Genomic DNA, 15,789 nt, shown 5'->3' with positions numbered 1-15,789 from the left:
TAGGCAATCCTCCAGATGGACCGGCCTTTAAGTGCAGAACGAAATCAGCATGTTCCATCCAAGCTCCCATCATACATTATGCATGCGACACAGTTTGGCAACAGTGGAGCTGATGTGATGACACAGCTAATCAATAAGAACCCACCGCGTGAAACCTTTATAGTGGTTGCTTTTTTTTCTTTTTTTTTTTTTTTTTTAAGGGCTCAAGTGAAGAAATTGTCTTTGTCAACTTTGGCTTAGAATATCCTTATAGAGTTCAGGAACTTTGTCCGGGTCCACTGGTCTCGGTAAAAAGTGTGTAAATTTTTGATGCCGCTTAGTCCTCGTCCCTTCCCGTGGAGTTCCGTCTTTGTTTAATGCGACGTAGTAGCGTCTCCCAGTGTCCACGTGCTTATAGAGATTGGATGAGTACGTATTGTACCAGTTCTCTTCAAACTGTTCTCTGAACACACACTCCTGGCTTAGTTTCTCCTGCAAGAAGAAAACAGAAATAAGTATGTTGCAAAATGAGGGACTCATTGCTGCTGCCTCACATGAAATTCAATTGCTACACAACATACCCAGCCCCGATGAGAAGTACTGATTTTTTTCATCCCGTTTGCCAAAAGAATGGCTACCCTGTCTGTAAGATTGGCGATGTTCAGATTTCTCCTTCTTAACAGCTACAAACACAGAAGAGGGTTGTTTTCTAGGTAGGCAGTGGACGACTTTCAAGAAGAGTCACTGCTGCCCCTTGCAAGTCTAAGTAGCCCACAAGCCACGCCAATCACTCCCGTGAGTCAAAGAGGCAAAGGACCAGGAGAACAACGCATCATTCTCCCAGGGGTTCTGGGAGCGGAGTCCTTGGCTAAAGCCAAAAGCACAGATAAGAGTCCCATCTGTGATAGTTCTTTTATAAAGTAGACAAACCTTAGCAACATAATCCGTGAGCTTAGATACTTTGCACCCCATCAGGATGAGGGTAAAAGGAGCTCTGGTAACACTGTGAGTTAAGCATTAAGCTACTAGTCACAAGGTCAGTTCTTCAAACCCACCCGTTGCTCCATGGAGGAAAAATGAGGCTATCTGGTCCTCATAAAGATTTCATCGTCCCAACCCTACATAGAGTGGGATTGAAATCGTAATGAGTTGGCAATGGGTGTGGTGTGTTTGGGTGGACCAGAGAAAGGAGTAGTCCTGTGGCACAGTGGATTAAGGATCAGGCTGCTAGTCTGAAGGGTTGGTGATTGGAACCCACTAGTCACTCCACAGGAAAACGATGAGGTCGTCAACTTCCATACAGGTTACAGACCTGGAAGCCCTGCCGAGTATTCTACTCTGTTTTATAGGGCAGGTCTAAGTCAGAACTCAGGAGGCTTTCCACTCCTGTAAAGAGTTACAGTCTTGGACAGCCACAGGGGCAGTCCTACCCTGTCCAATTGAGTCAAAATTGACCGGATGGCAGTGAGTTTGTCTTGGTTTGGTTAAGTCAGAACTAACTGAATGAACTGGGTAGTCTGGAAATTATTGTCTATCACTCTATAGGAGCAACTGTTAAATGCCAATGTGCTGCAGTGGTTCCCCACCTTCTTAATGCCGCAACCCTTTCATACAGTTCCTCATGTGGTGGTGACCCCCCAACCATAAAATTATTTCCGATGCTACTTCATCACTGTCATTTTGCTACTGTGATGAATCGGCAACCCCTGTGAAAGAGTCGTTCACACCCCCTCCCCAAAGGGGTCACAACCCACAAGTTAGAACTGCTACGCTAGAGGATCACCTGGGGTGTCCCTGTTTAAAATACAGAATTATGAGCCATGGTTCTTCAAAATTCTGATCCAGTAAGCCCCTAAAATGTGCATTTGTAACAAGAAATTATGATGCAGGGACCCTTGGGTCCCAATTTTAAGACAGAATGCTGTTTATCACATTAAGCTGCTAGGTGAAAAGCTAGAGGTTCAAAGCCACCAGCTGGTCCTTGGAAAGAAGATGAGGCTTTCTATAGATTTACAGCCTCAGGAACTCACAGGGGCAGTTCCACTCTGTCCTATAATAGAGTCGCTACGAGTCAGAATCAACTCAATGGGACTGGCGTGGGTCTGAGTTTTTGGTCTGAGCCTACTATCCAGTGGGCTTTTTCTACATCTCTCATTTAAATAACTCGAGGGCTTCAAATAACCAACAGAGCAGGAGAGTTTGTACTTCCTAACAGGTGCTCTCTGCAATATACCAAAAGCCGGGGGTAAGCTTTCCATCAAAACATTGTGTCAATAAATAAATAAACAAATTTTTTAAATATTTTTTTTAATTTGTCTCATTGGACAGAAGTTTTGTTAAATGAACTGAGTGTCCCCCTGGAAAGCCCAGCATAGAGGAGGGACCAAAACGATGGGCAGACTTTGGATAGCTGATGTTGGGGCTGACAGAGACCAAGGGGATTGCATGGGTCCACTGGCAGCGGGATTACCCCCACGGTAGGGTTCAAGGGGCCGCTAGAAGTTGGAATCAACGCAGAGGCCCCAGATTTGTCTTGTTCTTTTTGCTGCTGTTGTTTCCAGCATGATAGCTAGGAGCTTGGCTGCTAACCGAAAGGTCAAAGGTTCCAGCCCACGCCACCTGAGAAAAATGCAGCGGTCTGCTCCTGTACAGTTGACAGCCCAGGAAACCCCCTGCGGAAGTTCTCTTCTGTCCTGCGGACTCACTATGAGCCAGAATTGACTCGGTGGTGCCCGACAACAACAAGAGAAGCTCCGGAGGAGTCTCCGAGTGGAACGAATGTCAGCACATGCGATTGCTAACCTCGACCTTGGACGTTTGGGTCCACTCAGAAGCAACTCCGGAGAAACATTTGACAGCCTTCTTCCAAAGCACCAGCCGCCAAAACCCGTCCGGAGCATAGCTCTACTCCGACACACATGGGGGCACCGCGAGCAGGCCAGTGGGCAGCAATGGGAGTTAGCTGGTTTGGGGTTGAGTGGGTTTTGTTTGTCACTTGGTATTTTGGTGAAGTTCTACACAGCAGGAGGAGGGGGATGCACAATAGAGAGGTCGACTCAATTCCTCTACATCTGAACCCACAGTGGCATTCCCTGTGGACACACAACAGCCTCTATTCCTGTTGGCTCACTAAACTCACTGCTATCAAGTCCATGCTGACTCAAAGCAGCCCAATAGGGCAGAGCGGAGCTGCCCCTGTCAGTTTCCAAGACTGCAGCTCTTTACAGGAGTAGAGACTCCATATTTCTCCTGCGGAGCAGCTGGTGGTTTCAAACTGCTGACCTTAGGGATCACAGCCCCATTCATAACCACTCCACCACCAGGGCTCCTTTCCCCTCCTGTAGAGGCCAAACTTAGGCAGAATGTGATGTCTCCTTCATCACTATTAAAACTAATGCAACAAAAACAGTGTGCTAAAGGCATCAGTAGCTATTTTTGTCTTTCCTTCCATCTATGTCATAAATATTCTCTTCACAGGCAAGCTTATTGCTGGCTAAAAGTGGTCAGTTTGGGTTCGCTGTGATTAAGCAAGCTTTCTAAACAAATTGCGTGTGTATTTTAATTAATAAAATGAATCCAACTATGGGCTTGAACACTGAGCCTTTCATTCTAAAAGGACATACAATGTGAATTTAAATTTTCTTTGTCTCACCAGGAAATCCTATCACCTGACAAGCACTAAGAAAGTAATCTTTACTGGAAAAGTAGAGCATTTCCTCTTCTTTGAGGGGACAGGAGTTAGGCACTTTTTCTGTTACGTTTGCATACATAGCACTACTTGTATTGAAACTACATCCAGGGTAACTTCAGCAGAATATAACTAGTTGGAGCAAAAGTAAAAAGCCTGGCTTTGGAGTCAAAAACCTAAGCTGAAGCCCAACCTCACACCGTACGATTGTAGGACAATTAAAACGAATGATTCCACCTCTCTAAACCTCAGGGGAGTCCTTGGGCAGTGGAAAGAGCTGCCTTTGGGTGGTAACACACAGCTACTAACTTAAGGTTGGAGGCCAAAGTCCACCTAGAACACCCAGTGCTCTACTTTAAAAAGAAGAAAAGAACGGACGAGCCAGCACTGAAGACCCGTTGCACACAGTGCTACTCTGACGATCACGGGGTCCCTATGCGCCAGAATTGGCTCGGTGGCAACTGGTGCAGGTTAATCTCACAGACCCTCCTGTAAAACAAATTACTGACCGTGCTGCTGAAGCAGGTTGTTACAAAGGTGAACGATGTGCCCAGCACATGGGCGGGCGGTAATGTTCGAGGTCACTGAGTCAGCTCTGACTCACAGCGCCCGATTGTGCAGCGGCCAGAAACATGGCCCGGTCCCGCTCCATCCTAACCATCGCTGTGCTTGAACCCCCGGCTGCAGTTAGTCATGGTGTCAGCATCTCATTGACGGTCTTCTTCTTTGTCACGGACCTTCTACTCCAAATACGGTGTCCTTTTCCAGGGACCAATCCCTCCCGATAACATGCCCAACGTGTCTCAGACAAAATCCTCCCTTCGAAGGAACGCTGTGGTTCAACTTCTTCCGGGACAGATGTGTTCGTTTTTCTGGCAGGTCCGAGTGCACCCACTTTTCTTCCCCAGCACCCTATGCAAAGGCACCAATTCTTCTGCCATGCTCCTTTCTCACTCTCCAGCTTTCACGGGTCTAGCTAAAAATACCTGGCCGTCAGGGTCATTTTCATCCTCGGGTGCCATCTTGGTTTTAAAGAGGTCCTTTGCAGCAGTTTTACCCCGTGCAGCACAGTCTGTGATTTATTGGCTGCTGCTTCCATTGTGGACCCATCAAACCTTTGGCACCTTTGATCTTTCTGTTTATCGTGACGTTCCCTATTGGTCCAGTTGAAAGGATTTCTGGGGTTTGTTTTGTTTTGTTTTCATTAACGTGCCGTCCAAAACCCTTTGGTTTTTATCCGTGCGTGCGTGCTTTAAGTTCTCTTCACTGTCAGCACGCCAGGCTGTGTCGCCTGCACGTCACAGTTAGTGATCCTCCTCCAATCCCGATGCTACGTTCTTCTTCAGATACGGTGCTTGCTCAGATGATCTGGTCAGAATACAGATTAAATAAGGACAGTGGGAGCAACCCTGCGGATTTTAAACTTGGACGTGTCCATTTGTTCTGTTTGATCAACTGCCTCTTGGTCTACCTACAAATTCCAACTGAGCACAGTTGAGCATTCTGGAATCTCCAGCTTTCCTAATGTTATCCCTGATTCGTTATGATCCACAGAGTCAAATGTCTTTACATCGTCAATAAAACAAATGCAAACATCTGTGGGGGTATGCTCTGCTTTCGGCCGGATCCAGCTGACATCAGCCATGATATCCCCATGCCACGTCCTCTTTTAAATCTAGCTTCCCTGACCATGGGCTGCTACAACTGCTTTTGAATTATCTTCAGCAAAATCTTACTTGAGTGTGATATTAATGTATTGTTCTTTTATGTCCTTTTTAAATTCTGTTGTACCCTCTTTCTTTGGAAAGTGCACAAATAGGAATCCCTTCAATTCCGTTCCAAGTAGCTGTCTCCCAAATAAACCAGTGAGTGATCTCAATGCTGCAGCAGTTGGTTGAAACATTTGAATTGTATTCTGTCAATTCCTAGAGCCTTTTCCCCCAATACCTTCCATGCCACTTGGACTTGTTCTTTCAATATCATCTGTTCTTGATTATATATGTGACTACCTCCTGAAATGGTCCGAACATCAACCAATTTTATTTGGGGTCCAATTTTATTTTGGTTCCTTTAGGTGCAAACAATCAAAAACTACTGTGGAGTTTATTCTGATTCATAGCAACCCCATAGGACAGTGTAGAACTGTTCTAGAGTTTCTGTGGCTGTCCATCTTTACTGTCTCATCTTTCACCCAATAAGCAGCTCCTGCACACACAGACAGCCCTCAAGAAACAAGGAAGTGATTGGCATTCTATTAACATCATACCCTCTTACAGCTGGAGAAGCCTCAAATATCAGCTCGTTTGACTTTTCGCATTTAGTGCATGGGGAGAGGAAGGCCGTGCTGTGAAATGGTTTGCCCATGGGCCACGCCGCAGGATCTCGTTATCGCTGCAACGGAGCCATCAGAGCCAGCCGTTGCAGGAGCCGTGCTAGAGAGGGTGCTCACCCCTGACTGAGGTCACCTTCATTTTCCTACTTTTCATAACCAGCGAGATTCCGCTAGGTCCTCTCCACCAGCCTGACTTCCGGTGATGTGTTGTGGTTGGTTGTCTGTTTTAATCATTTTACTGTGCGCTCTTACAGATATAAACACATGCCATAGTTGAATCACATCAAGCAGCATTGTACAATTGCTACCACAATCCATTTTCAAAACATTTTCTTTCTTATTGAACTCATTGATATCAGCTCCCCTTTATCCCCTCCCTCTCCCACCCTACCCCACAGGAACGCGTTTATCTATTTTTTTCCTATAACAGTCTTGGGGTTTTTTGCTGTATCTTACACCATCCAATAGATCCATTCACATACAATTCTGTTGTTCAATCCCATCAGTGGAGTTACACAGTCATCAATGCGATCTGCTTCCTATACACCCCACCCTTCCCCTCCTCTCTTGCCATAATGGTACCATTACTTCTGGTACTGTTTCTGAAGGGTTATCTATCTTGGCTTTCAGGTGGACTGGCACCCACACGGTAGTCTCAGAAACCCAGGGCAGTAACACAAGACTTCTGGAAGTCAGCCGGGCTTCCTTGCAGCTTGTTTGCTTCACATGTCATTTTTCCCCCAAACATGATTCATTTTGCAGGAGGGATGGGGATAGAGAGAAGGCCAACAGAAGACAATGCACAAAATGCTATAGTCCTAGAAATGCTGCCATCTGGGGTGGAACTCTAATTGGTTTTTAAGAAAAGATCCTCCTTTGACACATTTTCTTTGGAATATGAAAAAATGCCTTTAAAAAAAAACCTGAATCTGTTAAGAAATTGAACTGACATTTTCACTGCTCAGTAAACAATACTCTCTTCCCCTAGAAGCGAAAATGGCCCGGCTTATTTACATGCAATAGAACTTTCTAGACAAGCCTGGACATAAAATAAATTGATCTTTTTGAAACAGTTTAACCTACAGTCAGCATTTTCATCATAGTTAGGGTTGAGTTGTCTCATGCATGAGAGGAATATAGAAGGTCTAAGAGGTTGTGGGTTCAGTACATTGCAAAACCACGTGGATACTCTGTCTCCTGTGATTATTACCAAAGCAGTGTAATGTCACACTAATAAGTTTGCATAACTTCAAATTCTAAACTGTCATTAAAAATTAAAACTCTGTTACTGTCATTAAAAATTAAAACTCTGTTACATTTCTATGCCATTATATACTTTTAAATAATTTCTGATCATTATTTGGGGTTATGTCATCATTTGATTTTGTCTTAGATGAATGGATGGGTGGAGAGCTGGGTGGATGGATGGATGATAGAGAAGCATGATTTACAGAATTAATCTCTTTATGATTAACATTTCAGTGCATGTAAATAAGATATGTAGTTGGGATGAATATATTTGCTATATATATATGAGAGGATCAAAAAGTTCATAGGGAAAAAAATCCATTATCTTTTCTTTCCCATTTTGCCACCAACTTTTTGAAGTCTCCTCATATATATGCCAAAAAAAATTAGGTGACTATGCAAATTGAGGCATTCTTATACACATGTAGGGGAAGGGTGCCAAAAAGTGCTTTCCAAAAAAACTATACTCTTTGGAATTATAGGACTCAGATGTTTTCAAACTCACCACATGTTTCCAATGTAGACAGTTTATAGAGTATTCCACTATAAAGTGATCAATTCTTGTTTTATTGTATTTCCATGTTTTAATTTCTTTTTTTAGATTATTTAACTACAGCTGTTTATGGCATACCTATCTTTGAACTGTTGGATTCTATCACTGGGCTTGAGTGGAGAATGTGGCTTTAATTCCAACGTCCACTAGAGCCCGTTCTGTGGAACACAGTCTGGTGAGTGTTAGCAACTCTGAGAACCTCTGTTCACTTTTTATCATCGAATTCTGAGCAGTGGGAAAAACTGAAATTAAAACCTCAAAACTTTTACCAATCCCATTAAAGCCGAAGCATGAGATAATAATGTGAAAATTAGAGTACACCCCAAAGAATATTTAGGCATGTTAGAAGTCGACTCATGTAGACATCGACTTAAAACATCAGAACGTTTTTAAATGTGTAATCCACGGGGGCATTGTCATGCCCCATTCAGATCTGTCCCCATTTAAAAAAAAAGAAATTGGCGTTTTCAGGTTTGAGTCTCGATAATAGATCTCATTAAACAGATACTATGAATGCTACTATTCATCTGCATATTCCAATGTGATTTGCATATTTATATGGGTAGGGTGTACCTGTAACCACACCGTCCAGTGGGACGCTGAAACAGCTTGCATGATGATTACAGCACACAAACCCATGATCAGGGACTGCACAGACACGGGCTTAATTGTAGCGTTCCCGCACATTTTATAAGTTAATGACTTGGAGGTAATCACTCATTCTCATATCTACTGTTTATTATAGCCATGGTATTTAAGCCTCCCTTAACCACAATTACTCATACAGATGTACTCTTCCTCATTAATAATACAGCAGTAAAGTCTTAATGGGAGTTGTTGCAAGGATGGGGGTGATTAAACATAATGACTAAAGGACCATTAATAAGAAGCCAGGTCTTTTACTCTCCTCTCCTGGGAGGAGTCTCGTGCTAGATGGAAAGTAACAAACACAGAGAATGTGGGCGGAAGGGTACCCTTTCTTATTTTTTTGGCAGCTCCAATTTAGACTTGACCCCTTGTGCCTTCAATACATCTCATCTTAAATGTCTTTAAATATATATATATATATATATATGTACCTAAAATCACCACTCTCTATGGACCTGTTTTTTTGTTATCGTATTTTGGCCCAGGATTCAGTTCATCCTAATCACTGCTGGAATTGGGGTCCTGGAGAACAGTGGAGTCACTGTACAAACTAACTCACCGCCATCGAGGCAATTCCGATGCACAGCCACCCCGTGCGACAGCGGTTCTCCACCTTCCTCATGCCTCGACCCTTTCATACCCATGCAGTGGTGACCCCAACCATAACATTATTTTCGTTGCTACTTCATAACTGTCATTTTACTATGGTTATGAATCGTCATGTAAATATCTGATATGCAGGATGTATTTTCATTGTTACAATTTGAACATCACTAAAGCATGGTGATTAATCACAAAAACAATCTGTAATCATATATTGTGAAATATTTATTTCTAATTACAAATCAATGAAATTTTATTTTGAAGCATGGTATAGCATAGGTAACAGTCTTCATGCCTGGTACTCATATGTGGGCATATCTGCATGTGGGCGGACCCGGGCTGGAGACAATAGAGAAGCGGTGTCTGGGTTCCTAAGACCATGGGAAATATGTGTTTTCTGATGGTCTTGGGTAACCCCTGTGAAAGGGTCGTTCGACCCCCAAAGGGGCCATGACCCACAGGTTGAGAACCGGTGCTGTAAGAGAAGCTAGAACTGCCCCTGTGGGTTTTCAAGACTGTAATTCTGGACAGGAAGAGAAAGCCTCATCTGTCTCCCAGAGAGCTACTGGTGGTTTCAATCTACTGACTTTGCAGTTAACAGCTTAGTGTGTAACCCACCACGCTACCTGGGTTCCTTGCAGGCAACATATACTGAAGAGAGTAGGTAGGCTAATAGTCACCAACATGGACAAACACATGGAAAATGAAGAATTCCTACATTCTATCTACTCTTTCTTGACCTTAAAAAAAAAACAAAAACAAAAAAACCTCCCGGAAGTTGAAGGATTCAAAGATGGGAAATCCCAATCTGAATGTAGCTGTGTGCACACAGACACACATGCACATACACACACACACACACACACCTCCCTCCATGCGGCACACCCCAAGCCACATGTCACCAATAACAGGGCCAACGGCAGAATTCACTCACTCCACTATGGGACTGACATCACTTTACCAATCAGAGGCCTTCCTTAGAAGCTGCCTATAAAAATGAACATTTGTTTAGCAAATCACATTAGCTGATAAACTCAAAAAGCATGTTTTGTGATATATTCCTACTGGGGGGAAAAGCCTTGCTCAAGACATAACAGAATGCAAGTTTGAGGTGTTCAATATCCACTTAAGAAAGACTTTCGCTGGTGTCAACGTATAACCAATCTACCTTCAATTCTTCCACAAACAAACAAACAAAAATCCTCACATGTCTTAGAAAATCAAGCTTAAAAAAAACGACATGGAACATTTATTAGGAGCTCTGGTGGCACTGTTGAGTAAGCAGTGGACTGCTACCTGCAAGGTCAGAGGTTCAAACTCACCAACCACTCCATGGGAGAACCATGATGCTGTCTACTCCCATAAAGACTTACAACCTCAGAAACCCAACGTATGGCACCTATAAGTCATAATCGACTCAGTGGCAGTGGGTTTGGGTTGGTTTTATTAACATAGACCTTATTATCTACAAAGAATAGTATTAGCATCCGATGGCCAACTTATCGTACACATTACAAATATGTGAAAGCTGAAAATACTTCCAATTAAATACTACCGGTCTGCATTGAATCATGATCCCCCAAAATATGGGTTGTAAAACCTAACTATGCCTGTAGCTAAGAAGCCCTGGTAATATAGTGGATTATTAATTGGGCTGCTAATCACAAGCAGAGTGATTCAAACCCACCAAACACTACAGACGAAAAATGATGCTCTCTGCTCCCCTAAAAATGTACAGCCTGGGAAACCCATCGGGACAGCTGTACTCTGTCCTGTAGGATTGCTGTGAGTCAGAATCCACAGGGAGGCAGTTGGGTCAACTTGTAGCTGTAACCTCCCTATGAGTGGGCAATGGCTCCATGGCAAAGTGTTTGGTTTGGGGTTGGTATCTGTAGTACTATTCCGGAATGGGTTTTCTTTGTTGTGTTAAATAGGCCTTATCCATATGCATTTAGGGTGTGTTTTAAGCCCATCGGCCTTTGAAAGATAAAAGGAGTCCCCCGGAACAAACAGAAGAAATGTGGGAGGAGAGCTGCCCTGCCACAGAAAGAAGGCTCAGAAGCCCAGGAAGAGAAGCTGAGAAGAGGCGAAGGGCCCTCCCTTAGAGCAGACAGAAAGAGGATGCCATCCCCCAAAGCTGGGACCCTCACTGGGGACTTGGAGCCCCTAAAAGATGAGAGAACACACGTCTGTTGGTTACAGCGTTCCCTTTTCGAGCGTGTCTGTTACAGCCACTCTCAAGAACTGAGGCACTACCTAGTGAGCATCGAGAGTCGAGCGCCCTAAAAGAATCGCACAAGGACGGGCAAGGGAAGCAAAGCTAAGGCCAAGAGGCGACGCTGAAGACAAATCAGGGATTCAGCATGAGTCCGACACAGGGCGAATGGACTCCAACCACTGCAGTGCCATCAGGTCAGCAGATACAGGGCGGAAAAACAACTCAACAGGGAAAATGTGCCAAGGAGACTTCCAGTGACGGAGGCGAAACCAAACCTGCTGCCACTGAGCTGATTGTGACTCGCTGTGACCCCGTAAATCTGAGTGAGAGTGTCTCACTGCATTTCCAAGGCTGTAGATCGTTATGGGAACAAGCAGCCCAGACTTCCTCCCGTGGAATGGGTGATGGGTTTGAACCACTAAGCCTGTGGTTAGCAGCCTCACACTTAACCCTCGGAGCCACCATACATCCTACGTCAAAACTCACCAAACTCATTGCTCATCAAGTCAACTCTGGCTCATAGCCACTCTCTAGAAGGTTTCCAAGGCTGTAAATATGTATGGGAGAGGATAGACGCCTTGTTCAGACCGGCTAGGAGGTTTGAATCCTAGCCAGCAGGCACTGCTTCCCCCAGGGCATCACCAGAGCTCCTTGGGTTAGACAGGCAGGATAAATCCATGACTTTCTATGGAGAAATAAAATTAGGGAAATGGGCAGACCCATAAATATAGTGGGAGTGTAAAAATGAAACAAGAATGTTTAAGAGCAAAGACGCACAGAATTATCTCGGTTAGAAGAAAGCCAACCCTCCACAAATACACCGTCACACACAACTTGAAAACCAGGGGTAGGTTAACCCCCTGGGTGTTGGTCTTCTGATCAAAAGGACACTCAATTTCACAACCACCCCCACTCAATCCAAGATTCTATTCATTCCATTTTGCCCACACAAAAATGTGGAAATCAGGATACGTTATCAACCCAGGTGGATATAACATATTGATCAGGGAATGAAAAGAGAATTACTGTGACGTTGGAGAAGAGGAAGAGAAAGCAAACAAAACTTGCGGCATCCATCGGCCATTGCTGAGAGGGGACAGGGAAGCAGTTCAGAAGGAGAGAAAGAATGCATGCTTCCCAATGTCCATCTGCTACCTTAGTATTAAACCTATAAATATGTGCACATAGATACTCCCTCAATGTAAGAACACTCTGCTCTATTAAATTGGCATTCCATGATGCTCACCTTCCCAACATGATTGCTGAAGACAAATGTGTGCATAAGCAAACATGGTGAAGAAAGCTGATGGTGCCCGGCTATGAAAAGATATAGCATCAGGGGTCTTAAAGACTTGAAGGTAAACAAGCAGCCATCTAGCTCAGAAGCAACAAAGCCCACATGGAAGAAGCACACCAGTCTGTGTGATCACAAGGTGTTGAAGGGATCAGGTATCAGGCATCATCAGAACAAAAAAAATCATATCATTGGGGATCCAAAGCCCAACTATAGGCAACTGGACATTCCCTTACAGAAGGGTCACGAGGAGGAGAAGAGCCAGTCAGGGTGCAGTGTAGCAATTATGAAACATACAACTTTCCTCTAGTTCCTAAATGCTTCCTCCACCCCACTAGCATGATCCCAATTCTACCTTACAAATCCGGCTAGACCAGAGGGTATACACTGGTACAGATAGGAACTGGAAACTCAGGGAATCCAGGACAGATGATCCCTTCAGGACCAGTGCTGAGAGTGGGGATACTGGGAGGGTGGAGGAAGGGTAGGGTGGAAAGGGGGAACTGATTACAAGGATCTACATATAACCTCCTCCCTGGGGGATGGACAATAGAAAAGTGAGTGAAGGGAGACATCGGACAGTGTAAGCTATGACAAAATAATAATAATTTATAAATTATCAAGGGTTCATGATGGAGAGGGGATCAGGGAGGGAGTGGGGAAAATTAGGAGCTGCTACCAAGGACTCAAGTAGAAAGGAAATGTTTTGAGAAGGATGAGGGCAACAAATGTACAAATGTACTTGACGCACAATGGATGGATGGATGGATTGTGATAAGAGTTGCATGAGCCCCCAATAAAATGATTTTTAAAAAAAAGAATGCATACTTCCAGAGGCAGCCAAGAGACTAACGTTGCTACTCAAGGAGAAAAGATGGAAAGGGAGGCAGATGTCTGCTTTGGAATTAGGGCCCCTCCTCTCTCCTCCCTGGACTGCCATTAAGACTATAAATTTCTGGGGCAGGAGGGCAGAGCTTACCTACTCCTTCCTTCACATCTGGAGACCGGCCCCAGTCCTCTTCTCAACATTGGCTCCAACAAACACTCCTCATGAATGAACTATCCACCTGTCCAGTAAGCCCTACCCCATGAGCATCCCTTTTTTAGAAGGAAAACCAAATCCTAAGAGTAGACAAAAGGTAGTGATGCTGCAGGCCACTTGAGTCTGAGGGAGAGGGATGGACATGTTTAAGGCAGTTAAAATGCAACACCAAGGCGAAATACTGATCAGGACTCCCTTGGTCATTATTGGGTTTTTCCATACAACCCTCGAATTTTTCCAGCTCTCTCAGCCCTTGCTTGTACCCCTTCTGCTCCCACCTGTATTGAAGACCCTCCAAATAATTTCAAAACTACAAGGTGGATGAAGTTCAACTCTGCCATTACTCCCAACCACTGGGATGCCTAACTTCTAGCTCCCACTGTCCTCAAGTCAGCCCCAGAGTCCTCAGGAACTGAGTCCTTCCTCCCAGCCCCACCACGTGATTCATAAATGTATCCACCCCACATCCTTCCCTAGGCCTGATGGCACTGTCAGATGAGCACTCGACTGACCGCAAAGTTAGAGGTTCAAAACCACCAACCACTCTCAGGGCGGCAGCTGAGGCAGTCTGCACCCGTAAACATCTACAGTCTGCACCTGTAAACATCAGAAACCCTCTATAGCAGGGGTCCTCCACCTTCCTAACGCCGCGACCCTTTCATACAGTTCCTCATGTGGTGATGTCCCCAACCATAACATTATTTTCATTGCTATTTCATAACTGCAATTTTGCTACTGTTATGAATTGGGCAGCCCCTGTAAAAAGGGTCGTTCAACCCCCAAAGGGGTCTCGACCCACAGGTTGAGAAGCGCTGCTCTGTAGGGTCAGCCTGGTGGCATAGTGGTTATGCACAGGGCTACCACCCATAAGGTCAGGAAAATGATAGTGCTGGTGAAGAATATGGAAAGTACCAACAGAGCAAACATGTGTCTTGGAAAAAGTATGGCCAGAATGCTCCTTAGAGGCAAGGATGGTGAGACCACAGATCTCATGTATTTGGACATGTGGTCAAGAGAGACCAGCTCCTGGGAAAGGACCTGGTCCTTGGTGAAGTGGAGGAGCAGCACAAAAAGAGGAAGGCCCTCCGCGAGACGGACTGGCACAGGGGCTGCAGCGATGCACTGGGCACAGGAAGGGCTGTGAGGATGGTGCAGGCGCAGCCCAGGCAGCAGTCTGTTCTGTTTTGCATGGGGTGGCTATGCATCAGACCCAGCCTGATGGTGCCTAACCACAACCACAACCACAACCACAACCACAACCACAACCACAACAACGAGAAGGAATGGCCTCCACAGCAGGGAGTGGGTTGGGTTTTCTGCAGGAAAGCACCCAGCTGTTCTGCCCTCTCTTTCTCCTACAAACCTCTCCGGTTCCTCTTGTGTCTGGATTTCACTGAAAGGAAGCCCTGGTGGAGTAGAGGTTATGCGTTGGGTTGCTAACCACAGGATCAGCAGTTCCAAACCATCAGCTGCTCCACTGGGAAAAAATGAGGCTGTCTACTCCTGTAAAGAATTAGAGTCTCTCAACCCGGTGCTCCAAGATGTGAATGCAACATGCTGGGAACCAATAGAGAGGTGTGAGGGGCCCGCCCCAATCCCAACTACATGGACAGCCCCACCTCCCGGCAGAAGAATTCACGTCAGAGGACAGCACTGAAGCTACAGCTCAGGGAGAGGGACGTGTCTGCTCAGAGCACCGAGGAGCAAATGAAGGGAGAGGAGGAGAGTGGAACACATGCTGGTCCACCAAGCCCTGAGGACAATATTCCCGCTCAGAGCAGCCAAAGCACAGGAAAGACCATAAGGCCGATCCCTCTATGAGACACGATGTCCCTCACTGACCCATAGCGCTACGGGGAACAACACTGGAGACACAGTGCAGGAATTGTGCCCGATCTGACCCCACCACGCCGAGGTGAAACACTAAGGGTGTGCGTCAGAACAGCAAGGGGAGCTGAACAATGAAGTCCCCAGGGAACTTTAGGGCCAGAGTGTGGCACCCCATCAGACTCCACTGGAACACACTCCTAAAGGTCAACAAACAGACCTTGAACTATTTACAGGCTTTTCTTTGTTATTTTTGTTGGGGTTTTTTTGTTTTGTTTTCTTTTGTTGCTTTGTTTTGTTCTGTCTTGTTTTTTGTGCATATCATTATATCTGCAGGTCTATCTAGATAGCATAGGC

At 45.1% G+C, this 15,789-nt stretch overlaps 1 protein-coding gene across 1 annotated transcript in view; it reads right to left on the bottom strand.

Annotated features, from left to right (window-relative positions):
• Positions 1-6: 6 nt before the first annotated feature.
• The window catches only part of FGF9 (fibroblast growth factor 9), a 51,207-nt gene continuing 35,424 nt past the window's right edge, over positions 7-15,789 (bottom strand). Inside the window, exon 3 of the mRNA XM_004714822.2 lies at positions 7-471. Coding sequence (XP_004714879.1) covers positions 226-471 — 246 coding nt within the window. The 3' untranslated portion in view covers positions 7-225. The remainder of the gene's footprint in view (positions 472-15,789) is intronic.

Source organism: Echinops telfairi, unplaced genomic scaffold, assembly GCF_000313985.2.
Source record: "Echinops telfairi isolate 266 unplaced genomic scaffold, ASM31398v2 ScPeMD7_2565;HRSCAF=3150, whole genome shotgun sequence".
Lineage (NCBI taxonomy): Eukaryota > Metazoa > Chordata > Mammalia > Afrosoricida > Tenrecidae > Echinops > Echinops telfairi.
This window is presented reverse-complemented; position numbering and strand designations above follow the sequence as displayed.